The 25,898-nt window shown below is 38.3% G+C and overlaps 1 protein-coding gene across 8 annotated transcripts in view; it reads left to right on the top strand.

Annotated features, from left to right (window-relative positions):
* The window catches only part of LOC120419625 (MAP kinase-activating death domain protein), a 55,772-nt gene that overhangs the window by 6,701 nt on the left and 23,173 nt on the right, over positions 1-25,898 (top strand). For 5 of the 8 annotated variants that reach the window (XR_005605753.2, XM_039582376.2, XM_052706432.1 and 2 more), the window contains exons 2-6: positions 11,834-12,427; positions 22,318-22,670; positions 22,736-23,593; positions 23,660-23,786; positions 24,171-24,203. Coding sequence is in view for 7 of the 8 variants with exons in the window: in XM_039582376.2 (XP_039438310.1) it covers positions 12,245-12,427; positions 22,318-22,670; positions 22,736-23,593; positions 23,660-23,786; positions 24,171-24,203 (1,554 nt within the window). In the remaining variant the exon portion in view is untranslated. The remainder of the gene's footprint in view (positions 1-11,833; positions 12,428-22,317; positions 22,671-22,735; positions 23,594-23,659; positions 23,787-24,170; positions 24,204-25,898) is intronic. The other 3 variants (XM_039582380.2, XM_052706430.1, XM_052706431.1) reach the window with 2 other exon arrangements.

Below are 25,898 nucleotides of genomic sequence, written 5' to 3'. Positions count from 1 at the left end.
CGAATGTGGGGGTGTGGGAAAATGTGAGCGAGCTTTGACCAAAAGTCGTGAAAAACTTTTACTATGTTGAGCATAAAGATACGCCCCGAGCTGCGGAATTAATCCCTTGGCAAGCAACAGGTGTTTATTGGAGTGAAACAAGATAGTTAATAATGAGGTTTATATAGCAAGGGTACCGAACGTGAAATTTTGTAAGAAATAATAATATCCTCTGACTCTGAATTGTTTGATAACAACATATGAAAAGAGAGCAAATTAATATAAATCCATTTCCAGTTTGAACAATTTTTTGTATCAATTTTCCTAAGAATTAGTAATTACTTTAAAAAAATATTTTTCTGTTTGTCTAAAATTTTGTGAGTTCTTTTCCTTTCAACAGAGAGGCAAATTCGCATCAATAGTTTGTCCGTGCAAATTTTATATAGTTTTGGCAGTTGTCCTTGCAAAAATGGGAACAAATCATTCAAACATTAAAAATCCGTAATACTATGCGGAATACATTGTACTTTTTTGAAAAAATGTATGTAAACTATGTCCGGATCCACCATCCGACCCATCGTTGGTTAGGTTATCAAAAGACCTTTCTAACGAGTCCAAAACATTGAAGATCTGGCAAACCTGTCTCGAGATATGGTCACTTAAGTGATATTTATGTACTTTTTTGTAGACGGATCTCACTTAAATGTACCGTCATCAGGGGTGACATTGGGTCTGGGGGGTGAGATTGGGTCATACAAAAATGCCGAAATTTGTATGACCCAATCTCACCCCCCAGACCCAATGTCACCCCTGATGACGGTATGTAATCTATGTCCGGATCCACCATCCGACCCATCGTTGGTTAGGTTATCAAAAGACCTTTCTGACGAGTCCAAAACATTGAAGATTTTTTTATTCCGGATCTAAAAAATAGATGAAATTTGTGTACAACCCCATCAAATCAGCCATTGTTGGTAATGAGTGAGGAAGGCTCCAACCACATAGGTGGATTAAGTTAGTTTTTTTCAAAAAAATCATATCTCCGCGTCATTTCATCCGATTTTAGCTGTCTTAGACGCAAAAGAAAGGTTTGGTTTAACATTTGAAAAAGTCGTATGAAAACTTAAAATGGCATTTTGACCGTGTCTGGACCGAAGAACCTATGTCTGAAACTATTTTTTTTCGGATTCCTCGGAAAATTTCACAAATCATATGAAAAAATTGGCGATATCGAACCGTACTTTTCCGAGATATGATTTTTTGAAAATAAAAACTGAGTTTTTCGACGCGCCACGCGCAAAAACAGATATATGACGAAATCGGCAAAAAATCAACTTTTTGCCTTTCTTACAAAAGAAAGGTTTAAGGTTTGCTTTTGGAAAAACGCTTTTCTCAGAAATCTTAAAAAAATCGTGCACGGCAAGGATTCGTCTCAGGGAAAAATCCTATTACTAAATTGAAGTTTTAGATGCGCTCTTTCGATTGAATTTTGGCCCGAAATCCGGAACTCAAAGTCTGATTTTTGAGAGCTCTTTTTCTGAAACACATGAGCGATGTCTGTATCCGCTCTTAAAAATGTGTGTCTTCCATCACTGAAAAACCGCTCGTAAAACCCACAATTTTTATAAGTCAGATCTGTAGCCGTGTGGTCGGAGACGAATATTTTATTTTTCGATTCACAATTTTCGACCAGTAAATGTGGTCAAAGCCATTTTTAGAAGTATTTTTTGGACTATTTTACAGATAACACAGATCAAATTAAAAGAATTCAGTTTCAAACAAAAAACCATTCGAAAACATGCGCCATAAACTGCTCGGGCCCAAAATTTGAAGCTTTTCCAAAATGTATTTCCAGAGATATAGCGATTTTAGTGTTTTTCGTCTTATTTTTACCTTATTTTTTCCCATAAATTTTTTGGATTTATACAAAATCATATATTGAACATCAAATTCAAAGTCCCGGCTCGTTCTCGCTCGGAAGCTCGACAAGTCGTCAAGTCGAAGATTCAACGCCAGAGCTTTAACGCTGCGCGTGAAAGTGTTCTTTCTGGCTTCTGATAATAGATCGACAAAGTGCAATAGCGATACATATTTTTTTAAGTTAATCATAGACTTACAATTAAGACTGAGTACCCTTTATTTTTTCTAATAATTTCAATCCAATATGTTTTTCTTAATTAAATTTAAATATCTTGCGACAAATAATGTACCTCTGAAATTATAAAAATGGCATTTGAGGTTTAGCCTAAAAAGATTCGAAGCTTTAGGTAAAATTCTCACTGGGTGGTATCATTATGCTTCTGAAAAATTAATTGCACAAATATATTTCTCGGAGTTTCATCATTTTGTAAGAAAGGCTCTATTCCACCACTGGTGATATTAAATCGGGTATTTCACTAAAACTGCGATAACTTAAAAATTTCAGCGATGACCTATACTGTTTAGGGTACCAAAAGTTGCGAATTTTAATTACAAAAATTTTGGTACCCTAAAGTCAAAAGTCTAAGCTATGTTGAGGTTAAAAGATGCAATTTTTTGAACTTTAAAATATCTCTAAAAAGCGCCGGTCAAATCTCAATAGCCAGTTTGCATTCCAAAGTGGAGATCCAGCGCTACAAAAACGATTTTTGTTTTCTGAAACATAATCCTGGATTGCTACATTAAAAAAAATAAAATTTTGATGTTTTCTCTATAGTTGGTTGAATTGTCAAGCAAAACAATTTTATAGAAAAAAAATCTCAAAAATATTCCAGAAAAGTTGGATTTTCAATAACCACCTAATCGTCCACCACCCTAATATTCAACCAAGCAAAAAGTTTCGGGTCAAATTGAGTTAAGAACGCCATTTTGTGCAGCTCTCAATACCTCATCTTCACAGATTGCAGAAAAAAAAATCGATTTCAAGCCTGAGATATGCAATACAAACCGAAAAAACTCAGTGCATTTTTGTCACTTTTCATATGAAACAAGTTTCAATTTTGTCGTGCTATCTTGACATAACTACCCTGAAATTGATGTAAGTGCGACAACCTGACCAGAGGGATTTCAGGTCAGAACGCGTTTGACACACGTACATGCCTGGCTACTGTAAACATTTGTAATTATAACTCGGTACTCTGGCTACCAAATTCATCTAAACTTGGTTAGAATGGCTAACCATACAAAACTTGTTTTTTGTTGTTTACACTTCGTGCTCTATTTTTTGTCGATTTATATTTTGAAAATTGCAATATCCTAAAGTTAACAAATTGTGGTGGAAATACCGATTCATAAACTTAGACGTAAGCGAATCTCAAATTTAATTAAACGTTAAAAGTTCATCTTTGAGATATTTTATCTTATCTACAACCCAAACCACCTGTTGGAAAGAATTTCCCCCCTCGCAAAATAATCCCATTTTGAAGGCAAAAAGATGAGTAGGGACGTAATTTCCTTCATCATTTTTCCACAAAGAATGTAAAACAAAAATTGCTGTCGGACTTTTCAGCGAGACAAAAAAACACGAGCACAAAAATCTGCAGACGTTGGAGTTTGGCAAAGCAGCGACCTTGGAATTTAATCGATAAAAGCGTACCCATCCCTGCAGACTTGGCTTGGAGGAGCGAAAGCTCCCCGGGGGACGGGACGGGATGATGTTGTCCCAGCTCAAACATTGAACTTGCTGGTGCGCGGCAGAAATTCTATCTTTCCAAGTAGGTAGGTCCTCATCCTTTTAGGAGGAGTCTGCAGGCGGGCACAACGACGATGGTTATATTTGCAGAGCTTATCTGGAACGCGCAAGGGATCCGGCCGCCGTTGTGCGTGCTTGTCAGAAAGCAGCTTTTTGACGTTTATAAGAGAAAATATGATATTGACTTATGTGGTTTGAGGTTTTCAAAGCGATAAGGTGTAAAGCTGTCACTTTGTAGACTTATTCCCTGTTCTAGTGAAATTGTCGAGATTTGAGTGAAATTTGTTCAAATTTGTTCAAAATTCACCAAAATTTGACATTTCGTCGCTGTCGTGCTAACATGTCGTACGTGTATTTTGGGTCAAATTGAGTTAAGAACGCCATTTTGTGCAGCTCACAATGCCTCACCTCTTGATCTTCACAGATCCCCAAGGTTCAATCTTTTCGTGCTATCTTGACACACTCTGAAAATTGATGTAAGTGCGACAACTGGCCAAAGGGATTTCAGGTCAGAACGCGTTTGACACACGTACAAGCTCGACTACCGTAAACAATTGTAATTATAACTCGGGACCTCGGCAACCAAATTCAACCAAACTTCGGGAAAATGCATAAAATGGTCAACCAAACAAAACGTGTTTGTTATTGTTTACATAGCGTGCTCTTGTTTTTGTTTATTCAAGGTCAACCATTAAAACGAGTTTTTCTCGAAACGTTAAAAAGCGACAAACGGCAAGATAGCACGACGGTGTCGATTTAGTCCACATATCAATTTCTGAATTAATAATGTTTTGAAAAATTTAAGTAATATTGTTATTATGACGAAAATCAAAACAAAAGAGATGGATTACCATGGTTACATTGGTTACCATAGTTACATTGATATATCTCATGAATTCTGACGATTTTAGAGTTTATTGTTTGTCCCACCGAAAGTCAAACATAACCTCAAAATCTTTTGTTTATTTTGCACTCAAGTGAAATTTCACATGCAAATGTGACATAAAAGCACAACACCGCCACGCGTTTGAAGCTCGAGCCTCGGTGGTTCGTAACTTGGTCGAAGAACTTGCTGCTAGATTTGAGCTGTTGATTGTTGGAAAGTTTTCCGCGGGATTTACGGCTTGTTTGAAAGTTTCCTATCAAAGTGGTTTGCACGTGCGGTTGCAAAAGTTTCCAGCATTATTTGGTCGCGCCAACTTTTGCGATCATGATTGTCAAATATATTACGAGCAAGCGCCGCCATTATGGCAGTTACGGACAAAAGCTGTCACTTTCTTCAAAAACTGGATTATATTTGTCAAAAGCAGATTTGAATAGACTTCCACCCAGAAAGAAAAGTTGCACTTTTGTGTGCTGCAGCTTCCTTCGGAAGCTGCCTTGATGCGGCGAGCTGTCACCTTTATATTCCACTGACAGCACTTGCAGCTGAGCTCAGATTGTGCTGTATTATCGATTATTCAATTTTCCATTCGACCTAGGCTTCTGCACGCCTTGCAGTATAGTATAACTTCGGGCGTTTGACAGCTTCCATTTTGACACAGTTGAATTCAAAAAATGTCAAACTACCAAGGTTTTACTGCACCTCTTTTGTGGGAGCCAGAAATCTGGGAAAACAGACTTTTGTTTCCTGTCGGGGGCTAATGACGTACATCGACGGGCGAGTTATCTTATCTTATTATGATAACCCGGGATGCCCTTCGGCAGGAATTTCCCTCGTATTTTTGTTCGTGTGTGTTTGTGCACGGCGTGTTTTCTAGAACAACCTTATCAGGAAAAAATAGTCATCGCCACTTTCAAATGTGTCTTATAGGAAATTTTCTCAGCTTTCCAATGCTTCAAAGAGCGAAATGTTTCATCGGGAAATTTCTGAGATATCTCTATTTTAAGTTTTTTGGTTTTAAATTCCTTTATTATCTATACTAACAGTTCAGAAAACTTATCAAATGATGTGTTTCATGAGTCATGAGTCATTTTTGTTTGCACATTTTGATGAGTAAGACAAGAAACAACTTTGTAGAAGGTTGCAAACCGATAAACATTTTGAATATTATGTTTTGTCTAAGTTTTTGAATATATGGGATTTATTCAGAAATAAAAATCATAAAACAGTGTAAAAATATATTTTTTACAAGAATTATTTGACAGTAACATAATTTTTGTGTACAAATATCACGTTTCGACTCTGATTTAGCTTGTTCAACCGAAACTTTGGCAGGTTTGTGATTGTTAATGGTATTATTGAATTTTAATGAATAAATTTGATATTTTCTTAAGCAATCATTTACCAGGAACATAAATACAAATATGATTTGAAATCGAAAATGTACTACATATTACTGTAGCAAGCTTCAAAAGTCATATTTTCATGAGTATAAAATAAAGATAAAATTTTATAAAATATTTTCTGTTGAAAATGCACTTAAAAGTAGCAATAAAACTCGAGTCTTTCAATTCAGAATTCTGAAAACACCGTCACAATTTTTTTTTGTTTGAACAAAAATTAAATAATATTTTAACAAAAAAAATCAACTTTCTTTCCAAACTATTTGAACAAAAATCAAGACATATATTTTTTTAAAGATGAGATTGAAGATGAGAGTCTTATAAACTTCTAAAATATTGCTAATTCTTTGAACATTTAATACAAAAAAAAACTAATACAATCATTTCATACTAACTACTACTACTACTACTCCTAAAGCTAGCAACAGAAATTTGCAGTATAATTTCGAGTATTAAACATGTTTTGTATCCATGCAACTAGTTAGTGTTTGATTAAGGAAATATGCTCTTTATTCATAAAAATCTTGTAATACCCTATCAATCTCAAACCTGTAGAAATTTCGGTTGTATCAGCTAATTCCAAGCTGAATCAGAGCAGACCAGTGTTATTTGTACACAATAATTATGTAATAATCTATTTGTTCTTGTAAAAATAATATTTCAATACGGTTTTATTATTTTAATATTTGAATAAATCCCACATAATCAAAAATCCGGTTAAAACTTAATTTTCAAAACGTTTAGTGGTTTGCAACCTTCTAAAAAAATATTTCTTGTCTTATTTTGCACATTTTGATGAGTAAAAGACACATGAAACACATCATTTGACAAGTTTCCTGAACTGTTATTTAAACTTTTCCAATAATTGATTAAGGATTTTAAAAGAAAAAACTTAAAATAGAGATAGCTCAGAAATTTCCCGATGAAACATTTCGCTCTTAGAAGCATTGGAAAGCTGAGAAAATTTCCTATAAGACACATTTGAAAGTAGTGATGACTATTTTTTCTCCTTAAGGTTGCCCAGAAAACACGCCGTGGCAGGGAAATGCATTGTGACAGAGATTGACCTGCCAGCGGCATGAAGATTAAAGCTTTCAAAGGGCAACCTTGCGCGTATATTTAGTAGAGTCACAGCGACGCAGAAAGGAAAGCTTAATGGTTTAATGACATTAGTGCTACTGCTGCTTCTACTGCACAGCGTTGGTGCGAAAGTGCTGCCATGGCTTGGCTACGTTGGGTTCCACGTGGGGTGAGGGAAGTTTATTTTTAATATTAATCATTATTTCTACGCACGGCACGGCAGGATTATGGCGTAATTTATGAGGCAAGGTTGCGAAGCGGATTATGACAGAGTGGACAAAGTTAATAGATTTACTGTCTTTTCAGTAAGTTTAAGGCGATTAACATCTGAGTCCTTTAATTAAACCATTATACACTCAAACCCTGACGGTTGTTTGTTTTGGTAGTGTGCGTGAGCGCCGTATTAAAAGTGACAGTTCGTCATCATCATTTTTTTTACTGTTAACTGGGTAAATCCTGATTACAGTCTTAATAGGGACAGCAGTTATTAGAGCACATGGAAGCTTCAAATTTGTTAGCCAATATATCAATTTTGTTGTTCTGTTTTGCTTTTTTTTTTACCAAAACCATGCAAAAATATCATGGTATTGTGCAAAAATATTCCTTTAAATTCGCTCCATGTGTCCCGATTTATCACAGATTTAAAACCTTGATCTGTGTTTTTTACTCATATTTTAAATGAAATCATGAAATGAGCAATTATTTCAAACAATTAATATTTTTTTTCTGATTTTCTTTGAATGGAAAATATTAATTTTTGTCTTTATCCTTATTTTTAAAAGAACTGTGACGTAATTAGAATTTCTTTCAAAAGAATTATTTTGAAAATTATATTAAATAAAACTATAAGGCCGTGGCAAATATTTTTAAAGGTTATGGCACCCATTCCTGTATTTCAAGATATATTTCGAAAATTCATTTCGCCCACCCCCCCCCCCCTTTCAAAATTGGTCTGAAAAATTAGGGGGCGAAAACAATTTTTTTTTCAAAGAACTTAAAAATATCCATAAAAATAGAAGTCTAATTAACTGCAAACAATTTAAAATGCCTTTTTCTGCATTGATAATCATATTAAGCATGTTTGGGCTTGTTTAAAAAAGTTTAGAATTTTTATGGAAGTCCAATGTACTGCACCGCAAAAATTTTATTTTTCTCAAAAAATAAAATTTTCGTCAATACTTACATATTTTGGAAACTAATGATGGCAAAACAACTGTACAGGTGTATAATGCATGACAAAATCAAATGACAAATCAGGAACAAAAAAAAAATCTGATTGCAAAATAATGGTGATTATTTAGGCTTTCAAGTAAAAGTACAAAAAAGACATGTTATCTAAGTTTAATACATGTTATCGTCCGATAATAACGAAGACAACTCATTTGGAGTGTCTTCTATATATATAAAAAATTTCGACGGTTTTGTTCGAACGCGAATCAATTCAACACGGAACGTCGGATCGGAGCGCTCTTTGTTGCGTTGGGTTCGTTTAAGTCCAAGGAAGGTTCTTACGCCAAAAAGTTACAACTTTGGCCACACTGGAACCGATTCCGGAAAACCTGCTGATTGTTTGGAAAAAGTTACGTAAAATAAAATTTTGATCACAGGAGGCTGAATAAGCAATAAAGCAAAAAAAAACGTCAACAAACGAAAAAATGGCAGAACGAAGTTTGTCGGGTAAAGCTTGTTTCAAATAAAACTTATACATTAATAGTAGTTTATGCAACAAGTTGCAAAAAGAGGTTTTTTTCAGCACGAGTCGTACATTTATCCAACGAGGTTCACCGAGTTGGATAAATACGAAGAGTGCTGAAAAAATCAAGTTTTGCAACGAGTTCCATACAACATTTTTTGCAATTCCGAAAAAACCCCATTGAGTGAAATTTTAAGTCAAATTTTCATGTATTTTGTCAATAAATCGTTTAAATCAAACAAATGTTGAAAAGTGTTACTTTTCAAAACAAGTGCTGAAAAGTTCAACTTTTCAGCACCCATTTCAGTGCTGAAAAGTAGAACTTTTCAGCATTTATTTTGAAAAGGGTTACTATTCGATTCTATTATTTTTGGTACAGAAAAGTAGGCTATTTCGTCGTGCAAGAATGACAGGAAAAGTAATAAGTTTCACGACGGAATTGCAAAAATATCGTTTCAATTCATGAAACAGTGACACATATTTTTGAATAGTTTAGCGCGAAATTGTGAATATATTTTCATTGTAATACAATTGTTACCGTCATCAGCGATGACATTGGGTCTGGGGTGAGATTGGGTCATACAAACTTCAGCATTTTTGTATGACTCAATCTCACCCATGATGACGGAAGTGTAAAAAGTGTCAAATAGTCGAATTTAAATAATTTACATTTTTAGTGGAAAATACTCAAACCTTAAAAAAATATCGTATTTTTACATGAAAATACTCAAATTATCGTAATTTTCAATATGGGTTCCACACGACCCGGGACTTCAAATATATTACAATATATTACGAACATACTTAAATTTTCAAATAAATACCGTATTCGTTTGAAAACAGTAAAATTTTGATAATTTTCAATGTGAGTATCAAACGAAACAAGATTGTGTATAGTGTTAACTGTATTACAATTGTTAAATTAAATGCAAAATGCAGGAAAAATAACCAAAAGGACGCGAAATTTCGTGCCAAATTTCACTGAAGTACTAAAACTTCGCAAAATACCGTATATTTTAAAAGCACAAAATTGTCTATTAATTGCGGTATAAGTTTCAAATAACACAATCGAATTTTCAAAAATATCGCATACTTTTGGAAAATAAAACAAAATTCCATAATTTTCAATATGTGTATCAAGTAAAGCAAACTTGTACATTAAGTGAAATTAATAACAATTTGAGAGTTGGAAAAAAGATATTTTATTAATAATTTAGTATATAACACATAAAAATTGCAATAGAATGAAAATGTATATCAATTTCGCATCGCTTGATACCTATATTGCAAATTTTAAAAAATAGTAGGGGGAGAGGGGGTAATATGCACCCCCTAAGGGAAAACCGTGATTTCTAAACCATTACAGCATTACTGTGGAAGAATTTTGTTCGATGTTCTAAAACAACTATTATTCTTCGTCATCCATGTGAAAAAAGTCTTAAAAAACCTCAAAATTGTTCGAAAATATCAAAATTCCAAAAACATTTTTGATTCATTTCAAACAACCATGCGGGGCAATATGCACCGCAACATTGGGGCAAAATGCACTACAACAACGGGGCAAAATGCACCGCAACATGGGGCAAAATGCACTGGGTAAAAGCAGTTTTCACTAGTCACCACTAGATGACACCGCTGTTTTTACAAAGGAGCTTCAAAGCGGTGCATTTTGCCCCGACCACGCTTTTTGCAGAAAATTTAATTAAAAATGCATTTTTTGATGTTATTGGACTCATCTATCTACAGAATAAGGAAGATTATGGCAAAAACTATATACCTCAACACTCACAATATCAATAAATGCTTTTTATATTGTCCAAAAATCATAATGAAAGTTCAATGAAAATTAGATGAAAACACAACATTTTAAAGTTTTGCAAATAACTTGAGCTGTTTTGATACTGCGATGCTCAAATTTTTCCAGCATGGTTTAGCAATGTTAAGCTTCCAATTTCTATGATTTTTACACCGGAAAATTCTTCCAAAAACCGAGAAAAGCAGGGGTGCATTTTGCCCCGGGGGTGCGTATTACCCCCTCTCCCCCACTTTCAGAAAATTCTGAATTTCATGAAAAAAAATATACTCAAAGTTCCAATTATACTAAATTATAAAAAAAAGGATTATTTTAATGCTTCAAAACCTTGATTTTTGTTCTTGAATAAGTTCATTTTTTAAAGTTACTTTAAATAGTTAGCGTTGGATATCGCCAATAAAATAATCGTATTTCAATCACGATAATGATAAAGATAAGAATACCATTAACAACCTTGCTTTTTATACATATAGATCGATTACAAACTGTATTGATTATTAACAAAAAAAAAATCAGCATATTTTACGTAACACCTCCAAACATATTTTTTGTTTATCTCCAATAAAAGTAAATTCATTTAAAGTATTCTGAGATAAGGTTAAAGCAAATATCGGATTTAGTTCATTGACCGAACTCAAGGCACCAAGTGTCTCCACTAAAATGTTCATGGAACTTATTTCTATGGAGAAGCATGGTACTTTTAGTTCAGTTGATATACCCAACTCTGAAAAATTATTTTCAAAAAATCATGCCTTCACATATTTTTATTTTCAAGTATTAAAATGAGAGGAAATGTCAGGAAAAATATGTTCGTCAATAGGCTCTTTATTGCTTTCAAATCAGCTAAACAGTTGTCTTTTGACTTATTTGTAAATCAAACTATGTTTTAATTATTTTACAAAAAAAACATGAACACTTTTTTTGCAACGCAAAGATCTGAAATAAGTTCAACAGTTTCGGAGATATAATTTTCTTAAAAGGGTTTTTTTTTACGAAATTCGTCGAAAATTGATGTTTTTTATTACCCTAATTTGTCTTAATTCACCTTGATCGCAAAACAAAAAATTATGAAGATGACTCCCAGGCCAAATCTGAGCCAAATTGGAGCACTTTGGATTTGGGTTCTGCTAGTTTAAAGTGGAATTTGAAACAATGATGTTCTTTGAAAAACTAACTTTGCTTGTTATTATAATTTTGGCGAAAACCACCTGCAACGGCATTGTTTATTGTGACATTTCATTATCCCAAACCAACCAATGAACCCGTTCACACTGACAACCCTTTGTGTCTTTTCTCTCTGTTTCCTCCCCAGTAACTATGCAATAAACCGGACGTTCAACGAGCATAAACTACCACCCACCAGCGAACCAACAGGGAAAACAATTAAGGCTAACAAAGAACCCATCTCCTGAAGTAAAAAGGAGAGCGAAATAACGAAAACTGCTTACACCCCCGCCTAGAACACACACACTCACAGTCACACCCACATCAAATCCAAGGAGATAAATCAATCAGCAGTTTCGTAAGAAAACCCCAAACTAGAAAGAGACAGCAAAGGATGTCGAGTCGACGTGCTGCCGGCGGTACAGATCGACCTAGTTACCGCGACTGCTGAGTTCGAGGAACCATCAAGGAGCTCATCCCGGGACGACTGCTGTGGCGCCGCCCCCTTGATTGGACCAATTGACTTGACTCGAAACAACAACAACTCCCACTAAGCAGAATGGCCGAACAGCAGCAGCGGGACTCGTTATGTCCACGGTTGATCGACTATCTGGCCATCGTGGGCGCCCGGGCTGCCGTGGTCAGCCGACCGCCGGCCAATGTGGCAGCAGGGGGAGGGGCCGGCGGTGGCCCGTCGGGAGGGTTGCAACCGGCCGGGCCGAACTCGCCGCCGCCGGTGCAGGTGAGTGCTAGCTGGAAGAGTTATTAAAAGTTTTTTTTTTATTTGTTAAATTATGAATTTGTGTTGTTAGATGGGTGTGCTTCAATACCAATAAACGCAGACCGGCAGTGAAATTATGGAAAAGTAGAATCTGTATCGGACTTGGATTATGCTGATACAGCTTATCTCAGTTCCGGGTATCAGGCGGAGTGAGCATTTGCGCTGCTACTCTAATCTCTTGACCCTCTGTTTCAGACTTGGTTTCAGATGTAGGGGAAATATACCCTTTCTAATAAAACACCTATCTTCGTCATATGGAGAGTTTGATGCTCGATTAAAGCTCCAAAAATACAATTTAGGCTATGAACTTACCAGCAACAGCACCGCCTTGAGTAAGCACGCAAATGTATGCTACTTACTGGCCAAAAGAAATTTAATGCACTTTTGATCATAATTTCTATTTTGCGAGACCATTTCTCATCATTTTGGTGGCACACGCATCCACACGCAAGACCAGAGATTAACTGCTTAACGAAAGTCGCCATCAATATCTTTTCACTTGCGCTAACGATTTCAAAGCGCTTATGATATAAAATTGCTTCCAGCTACCGGCAGCATGTTCTTTTGCACATTAGTTAGTCACTCACTTGAAAAATAATCCCGAAACATGTAAATAATTAGCAAGCGCCATCAAAAAAACAAACGCGCTAAGTCTTTTGACGTTTCAATTTTGACGACCCATTCCAATCGAAGGCTGAAGAAAACCGAGCGATAAGCGAAGGCAAATAAAGAACAAAGGGTAGCCACCAACACCACCAGCAGTGCCTGTGGAGTGAGCAAGTGATGCCAGGAAATATTCTCTATAAATGCTACTTTTCGTGAGTGTCCGCTTAAAATTGGAAGAAAAAAAGAACTAAGCTGAAAATAGGAAAATGGCCGTGGCCCAATGCACTCGACTGATTAGAATGCATTTGGGAAATATTTTTTAAAAGCTTGTAAAAGGAATAGAATAACTTTTAATAAAAGTGAAAATAAACAGAAATGTTCATAAAAAGTTGCTCTACTCGTTGGTGTACTTGGTTTTAGTGAATTTCAAGGAACACTCCAGATTATCCAGAAGTGGGCTTAAAATGGGTATATTTCCCCTAGCCATTTTTTTCAAGCGTTAATTTTTTTGCGAATTCCGTTCGTGACCTTTTTGGTACCATGTCTACGTCATCAGCCTAGTGCGAATAACAAAAAAAAACGAAGTGATAAAAATAAATCAGTTTGCAGCTATCTCGGATTCAAAATCCAATTTTAGAATTCTCTTCCGAGCTAAGCAAAGAAAAAAAATGAAGGGTGTCCCCAACGTGTTGGGTTTCTGACATTTTCCATAATTAATCCACTTTTTAGAAGCCTTCCTCCCACTCGCGGATCTGCGAAAAAAAAAGTAATCCAGGGTCGATTTGACGTCCTAACGAGAAGCGGTGGACATATCCTTTCTACGTATTTGCATGTTCTATGAACAATGATAAATTGGCTCTCAAAAATCGTAGTTTCAACCACTCAATTCTTTTGTCTTTTGCAAAGTTAATCTTAAAAGTTATAAAAAGACTTAATTTCAGTTGTCAAGCCAAGATTTCCAAAAATAAACAAGTGGTATCAGAAAATTCTTTACACATCATTTTTAGATAAAATTTCAAAAGGTCCTATCTGCATAGAAAACTTGTTTTGAAAATTGATTAAAGATTGCACGCTGTCACAAATTTGTACAATTTTAATGAGCTAAAAAAAGTTAGTTTTTCGATCTGTGCTCCCAAAATTCAAACGGTTCTGGGTTTGATTCCCATCTGTTCCTATCGAGAAATTATGGAAGGAAGGAATTCTGAACACTTGAATATGAACGAAAAATTCATTAGCTCGCGGCGGGGTTCGATCCCCCGTCCTTTGGGTCATCAGACAAAAATGCTAACCACCAGACTATCGAGGCTTAGTTGAATAGAAGTATTAAGAATGCTATAAGAATCCAAGAAAACTTGATTGGAATCTATGAACCTAAGAACAGGAAAATGCAATATTGAATGCAAAGTTGAATTCAAGAATTTTACTGGTTGCATACTCGTTAGGCGAATATTGAAATTTCAACACGACCAGAATTCACCACAAAAAGCTTGGTGAACCGAATTGGAAAACTTTCAAGATGAATCTAAGAACATACGAAGAATTAAGGACTATAAAAAACTTTGACCGGCCACATCACTTACCACGGTAAATCCTGGCTTCACACCCATCTTATTAACCACCTCAAATCTCACGTGATTGACTAGCATGATAGGGACATTTGAAAGTCTTCATCTGTGGTCCACGGGGCAATTCTTGGAGGTCCTTGTCAATAACTAGGAGCAACTACGGGTAGACACCAATGCTGTGCTATGCTATGTGCTCCCAAAATTCAAAAATTTCAAACAGAATTAAAAGTCTATAAAGCTTTTTTTGATTAAAAATTTAAAAACAAACGTTATGCAACTAGAGCATCCAATTTCCAGTCAAGGGATTTCCCGTAAAAAAATATTTCCCGTTTCACGGGAAATTAGGAAATTCCCGAAATTCAAGCGGAAGTATACATATTCTCATATTGAAATTGTTCTGAAAAAAAAATGAAGAATCTCATTTTTTTTTGTTAAATTCAATTTTTGCAATTCCGTCGTGAAACTACTTACTTTTCCTGTCATTCTTGAACGACGAAATAGCCTACTTTTCTGTACCAAAAATAACAGAATCGAATAGCAACACTTTTCAAAATAAATGCCAAAAAGTTCTACTTTTCAGCACTGAAATGGGTGCTGAAAAGTTGAACTTTTCAGCACTTGTTTCGAAAAGTAACACTTTTCAACATTGTTTTGATTTAAACGATTTATTGACAAATACATGAAAATTTGACTTAAAATTTCACTCAATGGGTGTTTTTCGGAATTGCAAAAAATGTTGTATGGAACTCGTTGCAAAACTTGATTTTTTCAGCACTCGTCGTATTTATCCAACTCGGTGAACCTCGTTGGATAAATGTACGACTCGTGCTGAAAAAATCCTCTTTTTGCAACTTGTTGCATAAACTACTATTTTTGTTCAGTTCTTATAAAACATATTTAATGAAATGATCAGAAAATTTTAAATAAAAATAAATTTAATTGTAGAAGCATCTGGAAATAAACCTAGCTTAATGAAAATAAACTTTAAACAAATTTTTGTGTTTACCATGGTCAAATGAAATGAAAATTGAATTATGTAGTAGGTATCATTAAATATTTCGAATAGGTTTCTGCAACAATAATTACCTACCTCAATTCGTTTAATAACTACTATTCAAGAAATTACAATTTGATGTAAAATAATTATGGGGCACTGGTGCAATAACAAGTGTTAGAGGGTTAAATTTGAAGAAAAAAATGGAGAATGCTTGTGGAGTGCTGTTAATTTATCGTACATATAATTAATATCATGTTTTTTGCGCTATGAAAGCAATTACAAAACCAGGTTGAAGGATATAAAACATGCTCAAAAAATCAAATGTTAAACTTATTCTTCAACATGTGTCCAAATTACCCCAAAAAAGGTGTCCATATTACCTCACAAGGTATGTTCATATTACCCCACAAGGCATGTCCAAATTTCCCCACAAGGCATGTCCAAATTACCCCATAGGGGTGTTCATATTACCCCCACACAAAAATGTGGGGGTAATTTGGACACCTTTTAATTTTTGCGATAAAATTAGGTTTTCATAAAAATTTATCGAAATAAATGACATTTTTCCATAAAATATGGTCTCTATTATCCTCTGGTGTCATCCACATTCCTTTAAAATATCCATACAGCCCGTGGCAGAGAAATTTCCTTAGGGTGTCCAAATTACCCCACACTCCCCTATCATTAAATATTTCGAATAGGTTTCTGCAAGAATAATTACCTACCTCAATTCGTTTAATAACTACTATTCAAGAAATTACAATTTGATGTAAAATAATTATGGGGCACTAGTGCAATAACAGGTGTTAGAGGGTTAAATTTGAAAAAAAAATGAAGAATGCTTGTGGAGTGCTGTTAATTTATCGTACATATAATTAATATCATGTTTTTTGCGCTATGAAAAAATGTCAGCCGAAGTCAATTTTAAACCCAAAAACCATGTGGCGTAATAAGACCATGAAAAAGTTAATTGAAAAACTACTTTGTATTGTTTGAGAGGTGCTAAAAAATGTTTTAAAAACTCCTCCAAATATTAAAAAAAATATTGAGTTGTTTGAAGTATTATGAGAAGTTAGATTTTTTAGAGAAAAAACTGAAAAACTTTACAATTTTGTTCAAGAGCTGAAACAAGTATGATTTGTTTAAAAAAAATAAGATCATTTTTTGATTTATTATACGATTTGATCTAATAAAATAAGAACAAATATACATTTACTTGTAATTGTATGATTTTTTACATGCAGTCAAGCTATTAATTGATTGTAACACTTATAATAACCATTAGAGTCGCTGTTAAACTTTAAATAAAATTTGTACTGTCTTAGGGGACATAAATGAAATGCCATCTTTCCAGAAAATTCTAGAAAAGGCAAAAAAAATTGACAGGGTGAAGATTTTTTGAAAAAATATTTTTAATTATAATTGTAAATTTAAAAAAAATCGTAACATCAAAATTTAAAATCAAAATGCTGTTTTTAGCCCTTTCAGCATGAGCATGAGCATGAGCATGAGAGACCACCCATGGTTGTCCTTCTCCGTTGCTGAACAGGACCGTAATATCCTATCAATACAACCGACCATACGCTTGAACGATCTAATGGTGTTTCCCTTATCAACAGCATGTATGAATGCGTTGAAAAGATAAAACATCAAGATCATTAAAACTAGTTCTGAAGCAAATAGGTAACAGTCATTGGCCACCAACGGCGCCCGCCATGTCAGTTTGTAGATCTCGGGGGATTGGGACGGGAATGTTAGTTAGCACAGGCTGCTACCAAGGGTGGGTTCTATACGATATCCACACCCCCACGTGTGCCGGAAAACTACTTCTACTTGGGATTTTGTTAGTGGGTAAGGGTAATGGCCAGGATTCAACATAGAGGATGATGATGCGACCCAATAATCAATAAATTTGGTTTAATAGTGTGATGTATTATGCATTCTCAAGGCAAACAGTCGGAGGATGCGGATGAGATTTTTCCCGGTTATTTGGTGTTGAGTTTAGCATAAATGATTCAATCTTAGACAGCCGGCTGTGGAAAGATAAAACCAAATAAAATGCGAAAACGCGAAACCGCCCGGACCGAAAAACCCACACAATCGAAAACGGCAACGAAAATCCTGCGTGTTGACCGCGACGCACACCGTTCAAATTCTCCAAAGCAACTGTCAACATCGCGAAATCACCCGGGTCGAAATAAACACACAATCGGGGGGGAAACAAAGACGGAAACGGCAACGAAAATCCGGCGTGTTGACCGCGACGCACACCGTTCAAATTCTCCAAAGCAACTGTCAACATCGCGAAATCACCCGGGTCGAAATAAACACACAATCGGGGGGGAAACAAAGACGGAAACGGCAACGAAAATCCGGCGTGTTGACCGCGACGCACACCGTTCAAATTCTCCAAAGCAACTGTCAACATCGCGAAATCACCCGGGTCGAAATAAACACACAATCGGGGGGGAAACAAAGACGGAAACGGCAACGAAAATCCGGCGTGTTGACCGCGACGCACACCGTTCAAATTCTCCAAAGCAACTGTCAACATCGCGAAATCACCCGGGTCGAAATACACACACAATCGGGGGGGAAACAAAGACGGAAACGGCAACGAAAATCCGGCGTGTTGACCGCGACGCACACCGTTCAAATTCTCCAAAGCAACTGTCAACATCGCGAAATCACCCGGGTCGAAATACACACACAATCGGGGGGGAAACAAAGACGGAAACGGCAACGAAGATCCGGCGTGTTGACCGCGACGCACACCGTTCAAATTCTCCAAAGCAACTGTCAACATCGCGAAATCACCCGGGTCGAAATAAACACACAATCGGGGGGGAAACAAAGACGGAAACGGCAACGAAAATCCGGCGTGTTGACCGCGACGCACACCGTTCAAATTCTCCAAAGCAACTGTCAACATCGCGAAATCACCCGGGTCGAAATAAACACACAATCGGGGGGGAAACAAAGACGGAAACGGCAACGAAAATCCGGCGTGTTGACCGCGACGCACACCGTTCAAATTCTCCAAAGCAACTGTCAACATCGCGAAATCACCCGGGTCGAAATACACACACAATCGGGGGGGAAACAAAGACGGAAACGGCAACGAAAATCCGGCGTGTTGACCGCGACGCACACCGTTCAAATTCTCCAAAGCAACTGTCAACATCGCGAAATCACCCGGGTCGAAATACACACACAATCGGGGGGGAAACAAAGACGGAAACGGCAACGAAAATCCGGCGTGTTGACCGCGACGCACACCGTTCAAATTCTCCAAAGCAACTGTCAACATCGCGAAATCACCCGGGTCGAAATACACACACAATCGGGGGGGAAACAAAGACGGAAACGGCAACGAAAATCCGGCGTGTTGACCGCGACGCACACCGTTCAAATTCTCCAAAGCAACTGTCAACATCGCGAAATCACCCGGGTCGAAATACACACACAATCGGGGGGGAAACAAAGACGGAAACGGCAACGAAAATCCGGCGTGTTGACCGCGACGCACACCGTTCAAATTCTCCAAAGCAACTGTCAACATCGCGAAATCACCCGGGTCGAAATAAACACACAATCGGGGGGGAAACAAAGACGGAAACGGCAACGAAAATCCGGCGTGTTGACCGCGACGCACACCGTTCAAATTCTCCAAAGCAACTGTCAACATCGCGAAATCACCCGGGTCGAAATACACACACAATCGGGGGGGAAACAAAGACGGAAACGGCAACGAAAATCCGGCGTGTTGACCGCGACGCACACCGTTCAAATTCTCCAAAGCAACTGTCAACATCGCGAAATCACCCGGGTCGAAATACACACACAATCGGGGGGGAAACAAAGACGGAAACGGCAACGAAAATCCGGCGTGTTGACCGCGACGCACACCGTTCAAATTCTCCAAAGCAACTGTCAACATCGCGAAATCACCCGGGTCGAAATACACACACAATCGGGGGGGAAACAAAGACGGAAACGGCAACGAAAATCCGGCGTGTTGACCGCGACGCACACCGTTCAAATTCTCCAAAGCAACTGTCAACATCGCGAAATCACCCGGGTCGAAATACACACACAATCGGGGGGGAAACAAAGACGGAAACGGCAACGAAAATCCGGCGTGTTGACCGCGACGCACACCGTTCAAATTCTCCAAAGCAACTGTCAACATCGCGAAATCACCCGGGTCGAAATACACACACAATCGGGGGGGAAACAAAGACGGAAACGGCAACGAAAATCCGGCGTGTTGACCGCGACGCACACCGTTCAAATTCTCCAAAGCAACTGTCAACATCGCGAAATCACCCGGGTCGAAATACACACACAATCGGGGGGGAAACAAAGACGGAAACGGCAACGAAAATCCGGCGTGTTGACCGCGACGCACCCCGTTCAAATTCTCCAAAGCAACTGTCAACATCGCGAAATCACCCGGGTCGAAATACACACACAATCGGGGGGGAAACAAAGACGGAAACGGCAACGAAAATCCGGCGTGTTGACCGCGACGCACACCGTTCAAATTCTCCAAAGCAACTGTCAACATCGCGAAATCACCCGGGTCGAAATACACACACAATCGGGGGGGAAACAAAGACGGAAACGGCAACGAAAATCCGGCGTGTTGACCGCGACGCACACCGTTCAAATTCTCCAAAGCAACTGTCAACATCGCGAAATCACCCGGGTCGAAATACACACACAATCGGGGGGGAAACAAAGACGGAAACGGCAACGAAAATCCGGCGTGTTGACCGCGACGCACACCGTTCAAATTCTCCAAAGCAACTGTCAACATCGCGAAATCACCCGGGTCGAAATACACACACAATCGGGGGGGAAACAAAGACGGAAACGGCAACGAAAATCCGGCGTGTTGACCGCGACGCACACCGTTCAAATTCTCCAAAGCAACTGTCAACATCGCGAAATCACCCGGGTCGAAATACACACACAATCGGGGGGGAAACAAAGACGGAAACGGCAACGAAAATCCGGCGTGTTGACCGCGACGCACACCGTTCAAATTCTCCAAAGCAACTGTCAACATCGCGAAATCACCCGGGTCGAAATACACACACAATCGGGGGGGAAACAAAGACGGAAACGGCAACGAAAATCCGGCGTGTTGACCGCGACGCACACCGTTCAAATTCTCCAAAGCAACTGTCAAAATGCTGTTTTTAGCCCTTTCAAAAAAGATTTTCTTCAATTAAAAGTGCAGAAAAATTAAAAATGGCTGTAAGAAGAACTTTTTGGTGGCATATTTAAATTTATTTTAAAATGAACTTAAATTATTATTTTTAAAAAAATAATTGTTGTTTTTATCATGGCTTGGGAAAGGATTTATGATGAAAATTTCTCAAAAGATGGCATTGTGTTTTTCTGAATCAATATTTTGTGACCAAATGAAGATTCGAAAATCACTTTTTTCAGTGTAGTTCTCATCCATACATACAACTTTGCCGAAGACACAACATGGATCCGAAAATTCCTTCACAATTATACAGATTTTCATATACATTTTTTTTAAGGACAGCTGCCAAATTTGTATCGAAAATGATATGGACAAACTGATGATGCAAAATGGCATCTTTGGGCATACGAAAGGCAAACAAAATGTTTCAGTCGGATTAAAAAATACAAGTTTTGAAAAAAAATCAATTTTTAGAGAACTGCTCAATTTTAAACTACCACTCGAATGTGGAGCTTACACCCAGTCAAATCAATCCGAATTCTGAAACGGAATCTAATTAGAATCGTATACGAATTCCGTTTCAAACGCAACAACCGGTTCGAACACGGAACCGGTTGTTGCGTTTGAAACGGAATTTGTATACGATTCTAATTAGATTCCGTTTCAGAATTCGGATTGATTTGACTGGGCAATTGACCCAATATTCAGCTTTATGATTTATCCCCCCAAAACTTTTTTTTTATATTAAATATACGAGCTAGAGACTTGCAAACACAGCAAAGTTATAGAACCAAATGCCACGATAAAGTTTGCCGAAAACATCAACTCTTGACAAGTTCACGGTTTTGATATACGAAAGTGAGACAAGATGCTTCAAAGCCAATGTAGAGGTGTAATTCTACGATTTTTTCCTGAAGTCATCCTTACTGTTCAAGGATGACCCCAAACTACGTGGACCTTTTTTTTAAAAGAAATCTGAACTTCTCGTGGAGAAATATCCATGAAAAAATTTGCATGGAGCATGGACAATCGCAATTCCATGATGATTTTCAAATCAAGAAATCGTTTTGTTGATTCAAATATTCCTTATTTTTCTGCGTGTGCTTTGGTAAATATTTCTTCCCCTTTTTCACCCTCTTGCAGAATTTCTGCAAAAGAGAGAATTGCAGAAAAGTACTTCAGAAGAGAACTCTGCAGGTACAGGAACAGACCTATTTTTACTCTCTTCCTTCTGCCATTGTAGTTGACAGAATAAAATAAATTGAATTGTAGAAATTTGGAATGCGTGAAGAAAACACATCACATAGACGCCATTGCTTTATTTTATTAAATCAAAACAACACAGATTAACTCTCTAAAAAAAATCAATCCTTGAAGAAGTACGAGACTTTTAAAAATGTTCTGGTACAACCAATAATACCAATTAACTAAATCCACTTTTTAATTTCCCTTTCAACCCCAGATCCCCGAACTGCTCCGCCGCTACCCCCCGACGGACCACGCCGACTTCCCGCTTCCGCTGGACATGGTGTACTTCTGCCAGCCGGAGGGTTGCGTCAGCGTGGGACCGCGCCGCACCGGGTCGGCCGTCCGGGACGCAACCTCGTTCGTATTCGCCCTCACCGACAAGGACTCGGGCAAGACGCGGTACGGCATTTGCGTAAACTTTTACCGCCCCGTGGAGAAGTACGTGGCGGGGGTTGGAGGTGGAGGCGGGCAGAGCTCGGCGAACGCCCGGAAGGGACGCAACTCGACGTTCCGACGGGAGAGCTGGCGCAAGAGCATGGAGAAGAGCTCGGATTCGGCGTTTTCGAGGTGAGTTTTGGGGGAGGAGGGGGGTTTGGCTGGGGTAACTGACTGACCTTTGAACTGCATCCTAGTGACTACAGAAGTAACGTGGCCCCGAGTGATTCGTCGGACCGGGACTGTCCAAGTCGGAGGGATTCGGATCCGCCGAATTCGTCGTACTATGGAGGTCCACAGCAGCAGGTTCGACTGGGCGTTACGGGTCCCTCGGCGGACTCGGAGTCCGGTGGAAGTCATTCGCCGTCTCCGCGAGCATCCCGCAAGCGGTCCAAGATCCGGAGTCATTCGCTGACGTCGCTGTGCATTCTGTCGCATCATCCTTTTTTGTCGACGTTTCGGGAGTGTTTGTTCATCCTGAAGAAGCTGATCGATGCGTGCAACGATTCTTCCAGTCCGAAGCGGGTTGGTGCCTCGCGGCAGAGCAGTCGTGACAGCGTGTGGAACGTGCTGACCAGTCAGGTGACCGAATCAACGCCCTCCCTCGTGCTGCACGATGTCAAGGCGATTGAGACGTGGATTCTGAGGTTGCTGTCGTCACCGGTTCCGATTCCGGGCTCTACCCGGGTCGAGGTTGAGGCCCTCTCGCCGTTGATCCATCAACCGCTGGTGTTTGCCCTGCCGGATCATACACGCTTCTCGTTGGTAGACTTCCCGTTGCATCTTCCGCTGGAACTGCTGGGCGTCGAGACGTGCCTCAAGGTGCTGACGCTGATCCTGCTGGAGTACAAGATCATCATCCAGTCGCGGGACTACAACGCACTCTCCATGTCCGTCATGGCGCTGGTGTACTTGATCTACCCGCTGGAGTACATGTTCCCGGTGATTCCGATGCTGCCGACCTGCATGGCAAGCGCCGAACAGTTACTCTTGGCGCCGACGCCATACATCATTGGTCTACCGGCGACGTTTTTGATGTATAAGAAGAATTTCAGGTAAGAAACCATCTCAACCAGCAGTCATTAGTCCAAACTCTTCAACCGTCCCTCTTCCAATTGCAGACTTCCAGACGACATTTGGCTCGTCGATCTAGACTCCAACCGGCTAACGCCAACATCGGGCGAACCCGAACAGATTCCTCCGCTGCCGGAGCCCGAAGGGACCATACTCAAGAACCACTTGAAGCAGGTAACCACACTCGTAGTCAATAAACCCAAACTAGCACCCCTCCGTCCACCTTCATCCATGGCATCACGTTGTATCAGCACCGCTGGTCATCGAGTGCACCCCTTTAACGTACCTACCAATCTCTCCGAGACGCTCAATCTTCTCTTTCTCTCTCTTTCTTTCTCTTCCTCAACTCAATCTTCTGTCTCATCCTGAAACCACCAATCTTACCCCATCAAAACATCAAAACCATATTCGAAAAATTACGTCTACGGCACCCGAACTAAAAATTCGCTTTTTATCCTGGATTCCGCCATCTTGCATCTTCCGCCAATCTTTTCAATCATGTTGCCACACACACCCACCATACATATGATTGCGACACACTTAAATCAAAAAACACAGGCAATGCAGCTAATCGATCAGGCAGGAGTTGGTGTAAATATCCTTTCTTTTCGATTTATGTTCGAACTAGTTTCGTTTAGCCTTAGCATTCTATGTTGGTTCTTTTTAAATTTTGTTTCTCTTTTATTAGCTTTGTTAGCGTTTAGAATAGTTCGTTCACAATTAAATATGTTGCGATTAATGTTAAATAACTTGCGTTGGTATTAAAAATCTTTAAAATTTTCGTTAAAACAATGTTAAACTTAATAACATCGCAATCTTCGCAAAACAAAGCTGAAGCGACACCAGCGGAATTTAATCGAACTTCGCGAGAACCATTCACTTTCACACTCACTCTCGCAAAAAGTGCGGTCAGCAAAAAGAAGAAAAAAAAATCGTATGTGGAGCAGTTTAAACCAATCAGAAAGATTCGCTTTTCTTTTAGCTTGTTTCTTTTATATTTCCGTAGTAACAGTTCAATAGGACGAATCTGCGATTGTAGACATGCAGTCTATTCTCCTCTTACTTGACGTGAACTGTCACTTGAGCAAAAGGGATAGACTGCTTGTTTACAATCGCAGATTCGCCATATCCAGTTTATTAAGCAAAGATGGCGTTACGAACTCCCGAAATGTCAAAATCACGCAGTGGTAACCGAAGCTATGACAACCAGGTGGGAATGTCAAACTAATTTTGATCAACCGCAAAGCAATAAAACGTTGAATTTTGGAATGTTGATAATTTGGCAGGTTGAATATCAACCCTTTTTTGCGTAATATTACCGACAAAAATTGTAAAAATGTGTACCTGTTGAATGCAATTCATCATTTTCTGATGTAAAATTACACTTTTTTTGACACAAAATCTTTCACCATTTTCCTTGCCATTTCCTGAAGAATATTACCATCATTTTTTTTCTGTGCTTGTGTGTAATCAATGTGTTGGTAGATTTTTGACAGTTCGATGATAACGAATTTTATTTCAAAAAAATCTACCACGGATCTACCGAAATCAGTTAAAAAATTTGGTTATAATATTTACTTTTTCTGGAGCAACATTTGAAAAGGACCCGTAGGCATTTTGACAGCTGGAATTATTTTGCAAACTCCGATACAACAGGTCACTATTTAACAAATCCCGCAGTGTTGGAAGGTAGCTGGAGAGGCCAGCTATTGTTTAACACTTTTAGTTTTATGAATAAAGTTGAGATTAGCCTGAGAATTACCAAAACAGTTCAAACTGTCGAAATGCTTATCCGCTCTTTTCTCGTGTTGCTCCACTTTTTGACATTAAAGACTTATGTCAAGAAAGGTAAATATTATGATCGGTTATCTAAATGAATGTTCTCTAGCCTAGCTAATGAAAAAAAAACAATGCAAAAGGACCATTTTGGGTTTGTAAACAAAGAGGGTATCCTGCTCACGCTAAAAGATGTTTAAATCTGGCATGAATGGGATCAACGATGCCAGATTATTTTATGGGAGATCTGTATTTTCTCAAAAATAAATCTGTATTTTTTCTGTATCATGTCAAATTAGAAGCCATCGAAGCTAGCATGGAAGATTTTTTTAGACTTTTAACAACAGATTTAAGCTTTTTAGGCATATTGAAGCATAATTCAATTACCAAATTGTTGAAATTTGTAAATAAAATCATTTTAAAAAAATCTGTATATACATATTTATGTGATTTTTGGGATCGAAAAATCTGTATAATACAGATTTATCTGTATATCTGGCATGGCTGAAT

This window comes from Culex pipiens, chromosome 1 (genome assembly GCF_016801865.2).
Source record: "Culex pipiens pallens isolate TS chromosome 1, TS_CPP_V2, whole genome shotgun sequence".
Taxonomy (NCBI): Eukaryota; Metazoa; Arthropoda; class Insecta; order Diptera; family Culicidae; genus Culex; species Culex pipiens.
Note: the sequence above shows the minus strand (reverse complement) of the source record. Positions and strands in the feature narration are given on the sequence as shown.